This window comes from Alexandromys fortis, unplaced genomic scaffold, assembly GCF_014885135.2.
Source record: "Alexandromys fortis isolate MF-2015 unplaced genomic scaffold, M_Fortis_MF-2015_v1.1 scaffold_164, whole genome shotgun sequence".
Taxonomy (NCBI): domain Eukaryota; kingdom Metazoa; phylum Chordata; class Mammalia; order Rodentia; family Cricetidae; genus Alexandromys; species Alexandromys fortis.
In genome coordinates this window covers 2,131,550-2,144,350 of record NW_026068047.1, presented here as the reverse complement: position 1 = coordinate 2,144,350, position 12,801 = coordinate 2,131,550, and the positions used below count along the sequence as shown (strand labels likewise).

Sequence of the window (12,801 nt, the reverse complement as noted above, 5' to 3'; positions counted from 1 at the left end):
GAGATCAGAGCATGGACTGGCAATTTATTTTTACCCTGCCTCTGGTCCTCTTAATGGTGTGCCAAAATTCTGTGATTCTGTACTCTTGTAGTGCTGAGTAGATTTGGGAATTATAAATATATAGTCACAAGACACAGGAAATGATTTTGGAGTAAGTTCCTAGGGTCAGAGTTCACTATACAGCCCATTTCAGTTCTTTCATGTCCTCCTATCAGGATGGACCTGAATTTAAATCTCTTCTGTGTGTGACTGTCTCTGCCCATTGTCATATATACACAGAGCAAAGTTCTTCTATTTAGACAAAGAGATAACTGCATTTAGAAAGGTTCTATTTCTCTTTTCCTCCTATCTGCATCCACAGCATCCTTAGAGATTCGGACCCTCCCACTGAGTAGACATTAACAGTCGACTTGGAACACCAGCTCAGCAGGTGCTCCTTTCCCAACCATGGAAGAATGAGTACAGACCAATAAGCCTAAGAGTTTAAATGATATGGCCGATGAAATTAAAAGCACAGTAAGAGACCACCTGTCCTGTGGGCATGGTGTGGTCTCCTCTTACCCACTCCTCCATTTCTCCCATTCATTGTCCCCTCCACCCCTCACCAGACCACAGTAGATCACCAGAAATGTAGGTGACTTGATTATTCTTGGGACCACAGATGGAAAGCAGGGGTTCTTATACATTTGACTCCAAATAACTTAGCAAGACAAATTTAGTAAATAAGAATAATATTCTAGCATGTTTTTTGAGGAGGTTATGTATGTTTTTACATATGCATGCATGTTTGTGCCAGTGTTAAGTGTAGGCCAGAGACCAGCTTCAGTTATTGTTCCCCAGGAGTTACCTTGTTTTTTGTGACAGAGTCTCTCATGGGGACTCAGGGCTTACTTAAGCTAGATTGCATGGAATCCAGTGATCCACTAGTGATCACTTTCACATTCATGTTGGGATCAAATTCAGGTTCTCATGTTTATGCTGCAGCCTTTTACCAACTAAGTCACCTCATGGTCTCTTAGTTATATCTTTGGAAAGATGACCACCTTAACCATAAATATACATCTGTATGCTCATGACTTCTCTCTTCTCCACAAGAGCAGAACTACTACCGAGGAAAATTTTTTGACTGCACAGGTTAAATGTCAGTATCTATGATTTATCTCATTCACTACCATTAGCTTCATACAAGCTGAACAGTCACACACAAAGAGACCCTTAGTCTAGGCCGTGTGGCAGAAGGCTCAGAATTTTAAAAACTCATATAATCAGTGATATATACCAGTAGCTAGTCACCAAGTCTTATTTCTTAGGCCACCTCTCTTGCAGCAATGTTTCTTAAAAGCAGTCAGTTCTGTCAACCATGTGCCCACAACTTGGACAACAGAGCTGGGAACAAAAGCAAATATATTGCCTGCTTTTGTAGGTAGTGGTCAGAAATGCTTCTGAACCTGTATTCACAGGGCATTTTCCTATAGCAAAGAATCATCCAGGCCCAATGGATAAAGTACTGAGGTCAAGTACTGCCAAAAATTAAAAACATGAAAAGTCAGCATGGTGTTGGGAGCCTAGCAGCTTAAGTGAAGTCAAACTAATTCTCTGTGGCTGGAGTCTTGGACATAACACCAAGAACATCAGGGTTTCCAACTGTGCTTAATAAAGAGACACTGCAGGATCCAGCAGAAGCCAGTCTACTAGCTACAAAATCAGAAAAGCTAATTTTGCTCTAATCCCTAATCCTACTGCTCTGTTGGGTAAACTCCAAGCAAGAGGAGCCAAATCAGGATGGCAAGTGATACCTACAGCTAAGAATGTTGGGGGATGAGGGGACAGAAAACTTGTTTGGGAGCATGAGGTATTGTATTATTAGGTGACTGGAAATTTAGGATTAACACCACCAGGTGAGATCCACAGAAGGGATGGTTGCAGACTCTGGGAATGTCCTCCTGAATGTGCAGTAGGGAGGCAAAACATGGATGGATCATTGGCAGGGGAGATCAACCACAATCCAGTCCCTGCTTGAGCCAAGCTCTACGATTCTAGGTGAGTCTCAAGTCTTCTCCATCAAATCGGGAGCTGGCCTGGGTTCTGCAGGATTAGGCTCAGCTCTTATCAGTCTCAATGTTTTCTTGTTTGGGCACATAGGAATCCAGGTAAGTTTATACTAAGAAGCCAGCATTTGTTAATTTGCAATAGCGTGTGGTGAAGGAAATACGAACAAAGAGAACACACATGGTTTTACACCCTCAGGGAAACTTTAATTGGATAATCACTCACTCGGTAACACCAACAAGCACCTTCTTTGAATAAGATATGAAAAATTGCATATTTTAGTTTTTAAAAAATGTTTTAAACAAACCCAGAGCTCTTTAAAAGTTTATTTCCCAGGGCTTACAGCAGTTAACATTCAGCTCCCCAATGAAGTTCCTCGCTGTGTTCACACAGGACAGATGGGTTTCCATTAGCTAATATGCTTCCAGGTGGTGCTGACACAGCACAGACTTGAATATTCCTCTCTGTGGGAAGTAGAGGTGCAACTTCTATACTTACTTAACCTGCCGACAACCTGCTACTACGACTTTCCGCACAGCCTTGGGTTTGCATGGATCTATAGTCAACTCTCGGAGAATAAATGCAAACAAATAAACTGGAAACTTTAGCACAGAGCCCTCTTTCTGCAGCTCTAGTTCTTGTTCATCTTGGCACACTGTGCTCACAGAGCTGACTCCAGGCCTTGGCTTTGTTCTGTGCTGGGGAGCTGTCTGCTGGTAGACCAGAAAGCCTCAGCTTCAACGGCTACATCTTCAAAAAGGCCACCTGGGGGAGGGGGGAAGACACAATACTTTACCACCAGTACATGACAGAATGACGGGCTGCACATCAAATCCGAGCGAGAGGACAAAATCTGGTCAACAGGATACAGACCAATCTCCCCAAATCCAAAGAAGTGACTCAGGCGAGACAGACATTGAATTTTACAGCAAGAACCAATCAATCCTTTTTAAATGAACCATCAAGTAATTAGAATGACTCACATCCACTTTAAAGGAAAAATAGAGTTTTAATTGACAGTAAAGTTATATATCCATGAAGCAATCTAGTTCATGTTCTCAGTGGTGCGAACCACTCTTTTAGGCATTCTGATAGCAGAATTCTGAGTCTAGAAGACTACCGGGCAATTTTACGTCCTTAACACTGTTGGTAAGTACATCTTCTTCTCTGCAGGTCATGCTGATACTTTTAATCATATGCAATTATACTTGTTGTGTTTGCCAGTAGCAATTCATCTGCACTTAGTGTTTAAAGCAAAACTTGATTCACACAGGTTTATGTGCAAAATATTTTCCACAAGGCCCAGATCAAACGCCTGGAACTTCCCAATAGTTCTAATAATGGAGAAACAAGCAATGACAGCCAGTCATAAATGTTTATGGCATTTTAATTCAGAGGTGACAATAAATTGGGAACTGCACTAACATCAGGACAGTCAAACAAAGAGATAATGCTAACCAGAGTGGAAAGTTTGGGAAGCTTGCACTAGACCAGACGGAAGTAATCACCCATTCTCAGAGAAGTATTAATGGCATCAGGGAAGCTGGTGCCTATGTGCCAGCCACAGTATAAGGGGCGTGTAGTTAACGATCCCTGTTACAAGGAAAGGGAAAAGGCGGCACCCTGCTGTGCAGGAGGCAGCGGCTCTAGGGAAGAGTGCTTCAGAGGACATTACCCTTCACAGGGTGCTGAGGAAGGCACCTGCTGAGTTTCCATGTCAACTTCCTGACCTACACCAGGTTTGCAATGAGAGCACCACAGTGGAGGGAACAGGGTCCTAAACAGCATCCAACAGAGGACAATTACAACCCGTACAAACCTCCAGGGCTTTCTGTGATGATTAACTGAGATAGATAACAGACTGGCTGAGGGCCGGAAATGTGTTTCAGGGCAGACCAGGCTCTTTAGAGTGTGTAAGCTAGCCCGGGTCACATAGTAAGACCCTGTCTCAAAAACTATGAATAAATAATACAAATATAATGTTTATTAGAAGATAATATGTTACATATATTCATGTGACTTTTCCCTCTCTGTCTCCCACTTTTCCACCATTACCAGATGGGAAGGGGTGTTCAAGAGAGACTCGTGTGTGCCCCATTCAGGATCAAGGAATAGTTATAGAATTAGATGGGATGGGAGAACACAGGTCGTTGAGCTTCACAAAGGGTCCACTGAGGGCAGTGGTTATGATGCTTCTATGCAGTCTGCTGGGAGAGAAAAAGACCACCTTATGAAGACAAAATCAGTTAGCTCTTTTAATTCTGCAAATTTCTGTGACATGGAGTAGTTAAAAGAGCAATGGACACCATCGTGAAAATGGCTAGGAAATTTAGCTCTGGAGGCAGACATATGACTAGACTCTGAGAAAGTCTTGGTTGTCACCAACCAGGAGGTGGTGGTGACTGACGCCTAATGGGGTAGAGGTGCTGTTGTTGAGTGTCCTAAAAAAAAAATCACAGGACAGCCCCCTCAGATGCCCCCAAATGTCAGCAGCGCAGTGCTGAGAAACGGTGTAATTACAGAATCATTTTGTGAACCCAGACCTCTCGTTGACTAGTTCTGTGACCTTTAATAGGCTGCTTAACCTCTTTCCATTGTTCCACCTCTGTAAAAGGGGAACTGCAAAGGGCCCACCTGAATCCTGTGACGCACTTTATAGTGTAGCAAACTTATCTTGACTCTGCCCTGAGCACAGAACAGGATTAAGGCAGAAGAGCATTTGAAACGTGGGTTTACAAACAAATAAACAAGCTCAGGAAAACCAAGCGACTTGCTGAGTGCACAAAGCCTCTCAAGTGGTAATGGTGGGCTGGGGGGCGGGGAAGCTTTGATTTGAAACCCCTCCTTTTCTCACCATAGCCTTGTAGATAAATGAGAAAAAGCTGGAGGCACAGTGACCCTAAATCCTTCTAATGCCTCAAATAATCAAAAGCCCGCTTTGTTTCCCATCACTGGGATAGAGAACTTTACCCAGGGAACAGCAACGCTAGAGGCGAAACGGACCAAAGCATGCAAAGAAGTCCCCATCAAGTAAGAAAAACCTGAGATTTTGACCTAATGAGTTCTTATCTCTAGTCTTGTTAGCTTTCCCTACCAAGTACATGATGTACTTCCTAAGTCTCAATAACAAGAACACGTACCCAAACTTGGGAGCAGGTAGTACATGATGCTTTGTGGTCCCCTTTTATTTAAATCACTGTGAGTTAATTATTTCAAAAGCTGATTTTGCATTCTCAGGCTTTTATCTGTGGCAGGAAAAGCTGCTTCCATTACTGCCATTTATTTTGAGAAAGGATAATTTCTTTTTGTTCTTTTACGATGCTGAGAAAATCCTATTTCAAAGCTTTCAGACCACACAAACAGCCGCGCCTCCAGGCTCTGCTAGCTCTTGCATTTCTGGAATACACAGTCACAAGGTGTAAATGGTGACTGGAGACATTGGAAGAGAGGACTCCATGGCCACACGATGTGGCTCTGTGGTCATGCGCCTGAATATGAACACTTGGAGATACAAAGATATTGTCCCTGCTTTGCGTCATCTAAAAACAATCGTCATAAGTGACAATAACACACCGATTCCCACTGAAAGATGCTGGCTTGCTAAAGGAACTCTGGCAAACAGTTGGAGGGGGAGACGTCCCTGCCAGTCGAACAGGCAGAGGCTACAGGTGGATTTAGACTAACAGAGCTCAAGCAAAGCCTTCCAACTCAAGAGCTCCTGCAGACTCAGCAGAGAATGAGATGGAAACTGCTGATTAATATAAACCTTCATCTGGGATTTTCTGTGAGCCGTGGTATACACCGTGATGATAGGAATATAACCCCAAAAAACTTGTTGGTTTTCATGTACCAGAGGAATAGGGAAGCTAAGCTACTGGGAGAAAGGCAGCTGGGGGCTCCACCTGAAGATGGGCAGAAAGCACAGGGCTAACTGTCGGAGTTCTAGCTATCGCTAAAGGAAGCCAGTTCGGGGCACATGTTTCTCATTACTTCTTTCAGAACATGTCGATTATAGAAGGCACTGCCATCGCTGGACAGGGCTACTGTGACAAGGGAGTGAACTGCCAGTCCCGAAACACCAGTTACATAAAGCAGACTCAGTCACTCTGCTAAGGACAGCAAACCCATGGGGCAAACATTTACATGGGAAGAGTCTTTAAAGTGTTTTATAAAAACCTACCGCCTCAAGCACAAATTGTATTTGTTAGGAAATAATGATATTCGTGCGGGTGGGTGCTAAAAAACGCCGGCTATAAAACAGTGCTACCTCAATAAAAACACCATCACTCAGACATTCGAAAGTCCTAGTTTCTCTTTTCTCGGGAACAGCTGCGAGGGGGATGATGGAGCAAGCACATGGTGGCATCAGGGCAGCTATGGACAGCGTGTTCGGATAGTTTGTCCCATTGGCACCAGCCCCTGAACAAACAAATGTAGTTGGGAGTGGAGTTCCTGTAAATCAAATCAAATCAAATATCTTTTCTCCAGTATCTGAAACAGTTACCACTGTCTCCAGAAAAGTGGCTTTAGCACAACAAAACAAAACTGCTAAAAATAAATAAATAAATAAATAAATAAATAAATAAATAAATAAATAGCCACTGCCTCCATCTTCGGAGGTTCAGAAGTGCAAGTGCTGAGGACACTGAGTTGGGCTGTCCAACCCTCATGCCAGGCAACTAAAGAGCTTTCTGTAGCAGACAAAATCCTTGAAACATTGACTTCAGCGATAGTTTTTAAAGTTCTGATATGGCTTGAACCAGTAATTCGATTTGAGATGAAAGCAAGGCAAAAAGCTCCTCCTGGAAACCACTTCTGAGCCACTGCCAAGGGTTGAGGAGGGAACGGCCGGCGAGGATGCAGTTGGGGACTCCAGTGGTTAACACTGAGAAAATGCCACGAATGTTATATGTAAGTAGCCGTGAGATGCCGTAATTAGAGGCCTTCAGGTCAACACCGTTTGGGTGCACGAGGGCAAAACTCTGTCAGGCAGGACAGGTGACTCAGGTAACCTGCCATTCTCTTCAGGGAAAGGGCTAGCAAAGTCACAGCCGCGCTTCCAAACTGTCTTGGTTAATTTTATATCATACCCAAGCAGCTTTGCTTCTGCGATTTGCTTTAATAATTTATTTCTAGTTATATGAACCATACCTCAAACTAGAAAATATAAAAAGTACACACACACAAAAAAGGGAACTATAATTTTTGCAGCTCTGCTACTCAGAGACACTGGACATTGCTTTTGTTTTCTTTCCAGATGTTCATTTACCATATATACTCAGGCATTTCTCTATACAGTTTAGTAATACATTACTTCTGTTTAACCTACTGATGTACTGCAGCAGTTTTCACATGCTAGTAATATTCTTTTATTTTATTGTATTTTTTAATCTATACATTTTTCCCACTCCCCTTTTGCCCCTCAACCCCCAGGCTCCCAATTCACTCAGGAGATGGTGGCATGCACCTTTAATCCCAGCACTTGGAAGGCAGAGGCAGGTGGATCTCTGTGAGTTCAAGGTTAGCCTGGTCTACAGAGCTAGTTCCAGGACAACTAGGGCTGTTTCACTGAGAATTCCTGTCTGGAAAACCCAAAAATAAATAAATAAATTTTGAATGGTAACATTATATATTACTCTATATTTGTCACTTAAGGAGGAAAAAAGTACAAATGCATAGCTTCTTTTGCCAGAAACAAAATTTGGGGGATTTTGAGTAGGGTGTTACTGTGTGCAGTGGTTCTGGGGTGCTGTCTCTGGACCAGCATCATCCCCATCTCTAAGGTGTTGTCTCTGGATAAATATCATCCTCATCTCTGGTGTTGTGTCTGAACCAGTATCATCCCCATCTCTGGATCAACATCATCCCCATCTCTGGTGCTGTCTCTGGATCAACATCATCCCCATCTCTAGTGCTGTCTCTGGATCAACATCATCCCCATCTCTGGTGCTGTCTCTGGACCAGCATCATCCCCATCTCTGGTGCTGTCTCTGGACCAGCATCATCCCCATCTCTGGTGCTGTCTCTGGACCAGCATCATCCCCATCTCTGGTGCTGTCTCTGGACCAGCATCATCCCCATCTCTGGTGCTGTCTCTGGACCAGCATCATCCCCATCTCTGGTGCTGTCTCTAGATCAACATCATCCCCATCTCTAGTGCTGTCTCTGGATCAACATCATTCCTATCTCTGGTGCTGTCCCTGTATCACCATTATCCTCACCAAACAAAAACTTGCTAAATAAAAGAGTTATCCTGCATTACTCTAGACCCTCTTAATCAGACACTTGGGGGGAGTGGCTATCCAATGAGGGCCTTCCGGATGATTCTGGTACTTCCTACTTTTATAGCCATTAGTATAATCTTGATTTCACAAGGCTAAGCAAGTAATATTGGGGAAGGTTAAATATTGGGACTTGGTTAAAGTTTTTTTTAAAAAATATTTATTTATTTATTTATTTATTACGCATACAATGTTCTGTCTGTGTGTATGCCTGTAGGCCAGAAGAGGGCACCAGACCTCATTACAGATGGCTGTGAGCCACCATGTGGTTGCTGGGAATTGAACTCAGGACCTTTGGAAGGGCAGGCAATGCTCTTAACCGCTGAACCATCTCTCCGAAACATAGGCTTTCTCCTTACTTTAGCAAACCAAAGTGTGTTAAGTGTGTTCTATACCAGCACAAATGGGGCGCTCTGGAATGAGTGTCCAAAACAACCAAAATCTGAGAATCTGAGAAGGTACAGGTTAACAGTGAGAGGAGGGTCAATGACAGGGATGAGGATCCAGAGAAGGAACAATCAGATACAGCCTATAAATGTATGAAATTGTCAAACAAGATTAATCAATTAAAAAAAATTCCTCTTTAAAAGAGAACATCTTTTTCCTCTAGAAGAAAAACAAAACTGGAGAAAAATCAAATTAAAGTAGGAAGAACCAGATTAAGTCCAGTGCTTTTGTTTTGAAACTGGCATTAATTATATACTCTAACAGGACTGTGCAATGCTTCCATAGATGTCTACAGTGTGCCAAACCAGACTCAGCCCTTTATTCTGGCCCCATTCCTTCACCACAAACACCAATTCTAACAATCTTCTTGGAGGGTGAATTTCTTTTCTTTTTACATGAGAGAAAATAGCAGTATTTGTCTTTCTTTGTTTCAGTTAGTTGGCTGACCCCACTGCATTGCAAATGACAGAACTTCAATGTTCTTCATGACTGAATGATTTCGTGCTCTGTGTACGCACCATGTATTCTTTATCCAGTCATCTGTCTTTGGGCAGCTAGTCTGACTCTGACTTCATTTCCTTTGTCAATCCACCATGAACTGGGATGCCTGTATCCATGGCCGTTCTAGTTGAGTTTGTGTAACACCTCCATCCCGTTTTCCACATCCTGTAGCAGTACACATTCCTACTGAGGACACAAGCTTTCCTTTCCTGCTGTTCTCTCCAACATTCAATTTCACAATGTTGCTTTGTAGTTTCAAAACATATCTGTGGGTATCTTCATCTTCTGAAAAGGCTTTAGATATTTTGCTTATTTTTTTTAGTTTAAGAACTGTTTTACACTTATTTGTATGCATGCATGTGTGTGTGCACACACATGCAAACCATGGCTTCCCTGTGGCAGCCAGAGGACACCTTGTGGGAGTCAGCTCTCTCCTTCTATCATGTGAGACATGATAGGGACAGAACTCTGGCTTAGTGGCAACTGCCTTGACCTTTACCTACTGAATCTCCTCATTGCCCCACCCCCATTTGCCCATATTTATGAACTGGATTACTTGGGATTTATTAGTTTTTATTAGTGGTGCTTTTCTTCCCCTATGTTTTGGGCACTAACTGTCAGATGAACAGTGGCAAGTGTCGTCTCCTGTTCTTCAGGCTGCCTCTTTTCTCTGCTGTCTGTTTCATTTCATAGACGCTTTCTACATTGATATAATCCTTTTGGCCCATTTTTTGTTTCCCGTGCTTTGGGGTCTTACCCAGAAAATCTTGGCTTGTGCTGAATCCTTAAAGCATGTGTTTTCTTCTAATATTTTCAGCACTTAAAAGCTTCTATTTAGGCCACTGACCTAGTTGGGGCTGATTTTGTACAAGGTGCCCATGACAAAGGAGATTGGGTCTAGTGTTGACCAGTGGAGAGGGAGGCCCTTTATGCTAGCGCCTGAAGACTAAAGACCCACAGGTCTCTCACCTAAAGCAAATTAAGAATCAAATGAGTGAAGTTTTGGTGGAGGGGGAGACAGCTGCTTCTGGTACTTACACCCTAATCTATCTATATCCCATCCCTGTGCATGTGAGTATGTGTGCTGTGCACGTGCATGTGTGTCTGTGTTTCCCTAAATCTACGCACTTCACAAGAGTCTCTTCAGAAAAACTCTTTGGCTAGTTCCAGTAAAGAAAGCTGCCACAAATGTGACTTCAAAACAAGCCATAAAAGTTCCACCAAAAGCTGGGAAGGAAACCAAACCTGTCATATTTTGCTAGGTAAGAGGTGAAATTGTACAGCTATTCTCCAAAACATTTTCCTTCAAAACTAAACAGAAGCTGGGCACGGTGACACAGGCTTTTAAACCTTGCACTCAGGAGGATGTCAAGTTCAAGACCAACCAGGCTATATAGAAAGTTCTAGACCAACCTAGGCTGTATGAGACCCCCATCTGTCTTAGTTTCTATTGCTGTGAAGAGACATCACAACCATGGTAACTCGTAGAAGGGAAAACATTTAATTGGGGCTGGTTTACAATTCAGAGGTTCAGTCCATTATCATCACGGCAGGAAAGATAGCATACAGACAGACATAGTGCTGGAGAAGAGCTAAGATCGCTACATCTTGATCTGCAGGCAGCAGGGAGAGACTGTGTACCATACTGAGAGTAGTTTGAGCACACAAGACCTCAAAGCCCACCCCCACAGTGACATTCTTCCTCAAACAAGGCCACAATTCCTAATAGTATCATTCCCTATAGGCCATTTCTATTCAAACTATCACGCCATCTTTAAATAACAACAGCAAAACAAGTGGTCAACTTGTAAGGATTATATGATCCACCAACTAGAGTCTTGTGATGGAGGTGAGTCTTGTATCTATCTGTTGCTTTCATTGGTTAATTAATAAAGAAACAGCTTGGCCTTTGATAGGACAGAAAATTAGGTAGGCAGAGTAAACAGCACAGAATGCTGAAAGAAAGAAGCTGAGTCAGGCAGACACCATGCCTCTCCTCTCTAAGATGGAAGCAGGTTAAGAATCTCCCTGGTAAGCCACCAGCTCATGGTGCTACACAGATAATTAGAAATGGGTTAATCAAGATGTGAGAATTAGCCAATAAGAGGCTAGAACTAATGGGCCAAGCAATGTTTAAAAGAATACAGTTTCCATGTAATTATTTTGGGTAAATCTAGCCATGCAGGAGCCGGGTGGCGGGAAGTGGCCTGCAGCTCCATATTACATAAACAGAAACTTATGTACACAGAAAATCTTGCACAGTATTGTCAAAAACAGAAACAAACCCGGGTAAATGTTTCAACAGTAGTATAGCGATTCCATGGCATATTAACAATCAGCAGAAAAAGAATCCACAAATCACTGACACACACATAATTCTCCTGGGACTTGTGTTAAATTTAAAAACCCAACCTCAAAAGGTTACATACTGTATAACTACATTCATGTAACATTATAAGATGATAACATTTTGCAAGTAGAGACAGAATAGTGACTGCCAGGGGTAAAGAATGCTGGAGAGCGAAGAATGGATATGGTTATATAATAAGATGGATCTCCAGTGATGGAACTGTCAATGTCTTCACTGTGCAAAAGACACATGAACACATATTAGTGATAACACATAACACTGTATACATGAACACCCACATAAATGATAACACTGAGTGACCGAGTAACATCCAGAGGGGTTATATTCACGTCAATGCCTTGATTGGGTTACACAAGAGTTTTATAAAGTGTTATCGCACAAAGTGTACAGGGGTCTTTCTAAACTATTCTTTCAACTACACATATAAAAAATTACCTCAATAAAGAGTCCAATCAAACAAACCCCACAGTATTTAGCAAATGGCTTTTATTCGTTTCCTTTGATCCACTCTCTGCAAGTAACCCTAGATAGAAGTATTTGTCAAAGTTTTACACTGATGCTTCTGTCAATATATCAATGAGATCCCATTTCCTCTGAGGAATGGCCCTAGCAATATAGTAGGTTAAGTTTGAAATGCAGGTAGCAATGCTATTATAATCAACAAGTTGGGTGGGTAGCCTGGAATCAATGCTTACATTATACAGCACTGTCTTACATATCAGGTAGTGATGAAGTTTGTGTTGTGACCAGCCCACCAGGCACACATTTCTTCTTCCTGCCTCATTTTTATCATTGTCTAGAACTCAAAATACCATAGCACTTTCTGTAGAAATAGAATAGGCTTTTCAATGTTTTAGGTGTTTCTTTTTCGTTCTTTCTTTTTTTGGTCAGACTACATACACTTAAATTAAAACTATATATATGTGTGTGTGTGTGTATACATACACACATATGCACGTAGTGTGTATATGTATGTGCGCACATTTGTACACATGAGTACACAGGCCAACAGAAGCTAGAAGAGGGTTTCAGGTTCCCTGGAGCTCAAGTTACATGTAGCTGTGAGTGGTCAGATACAGGCGCTAGGAAGCAAGCTCAGTCCCCCAAAGAGCAGCAAGCTCCTAATGGCTGAGTCATCTCTGTGGTTCCAAA

General features: G+C 42.4%; 1 protein-coding gene across 1 annotated transcript in view; it reads right to left on the bottom strand.

Moving 5' to 3' along the window:
• Positions 1-2,240: 2,240 nt before the first annotated feature.
• The window catches only part of Ube3d (ubiquitin protein ligase E3D), a 139,011-nt gene continuing 128,450 nt past the window's right edge, over positions 2,241-12,801 (bottom strand). The window contains exon 10 of the mRNA XM_050118928.1: positions 2,241-2,814. Coding sequence (XP_049974885.1) covers positions 2,794-2,814 — 21 coding nt within the window. The 3' untranslated portion in view covers positions 2,241-2,793. The remainder of the gene's footprint in view (positions 2,815-12,801) is intronic.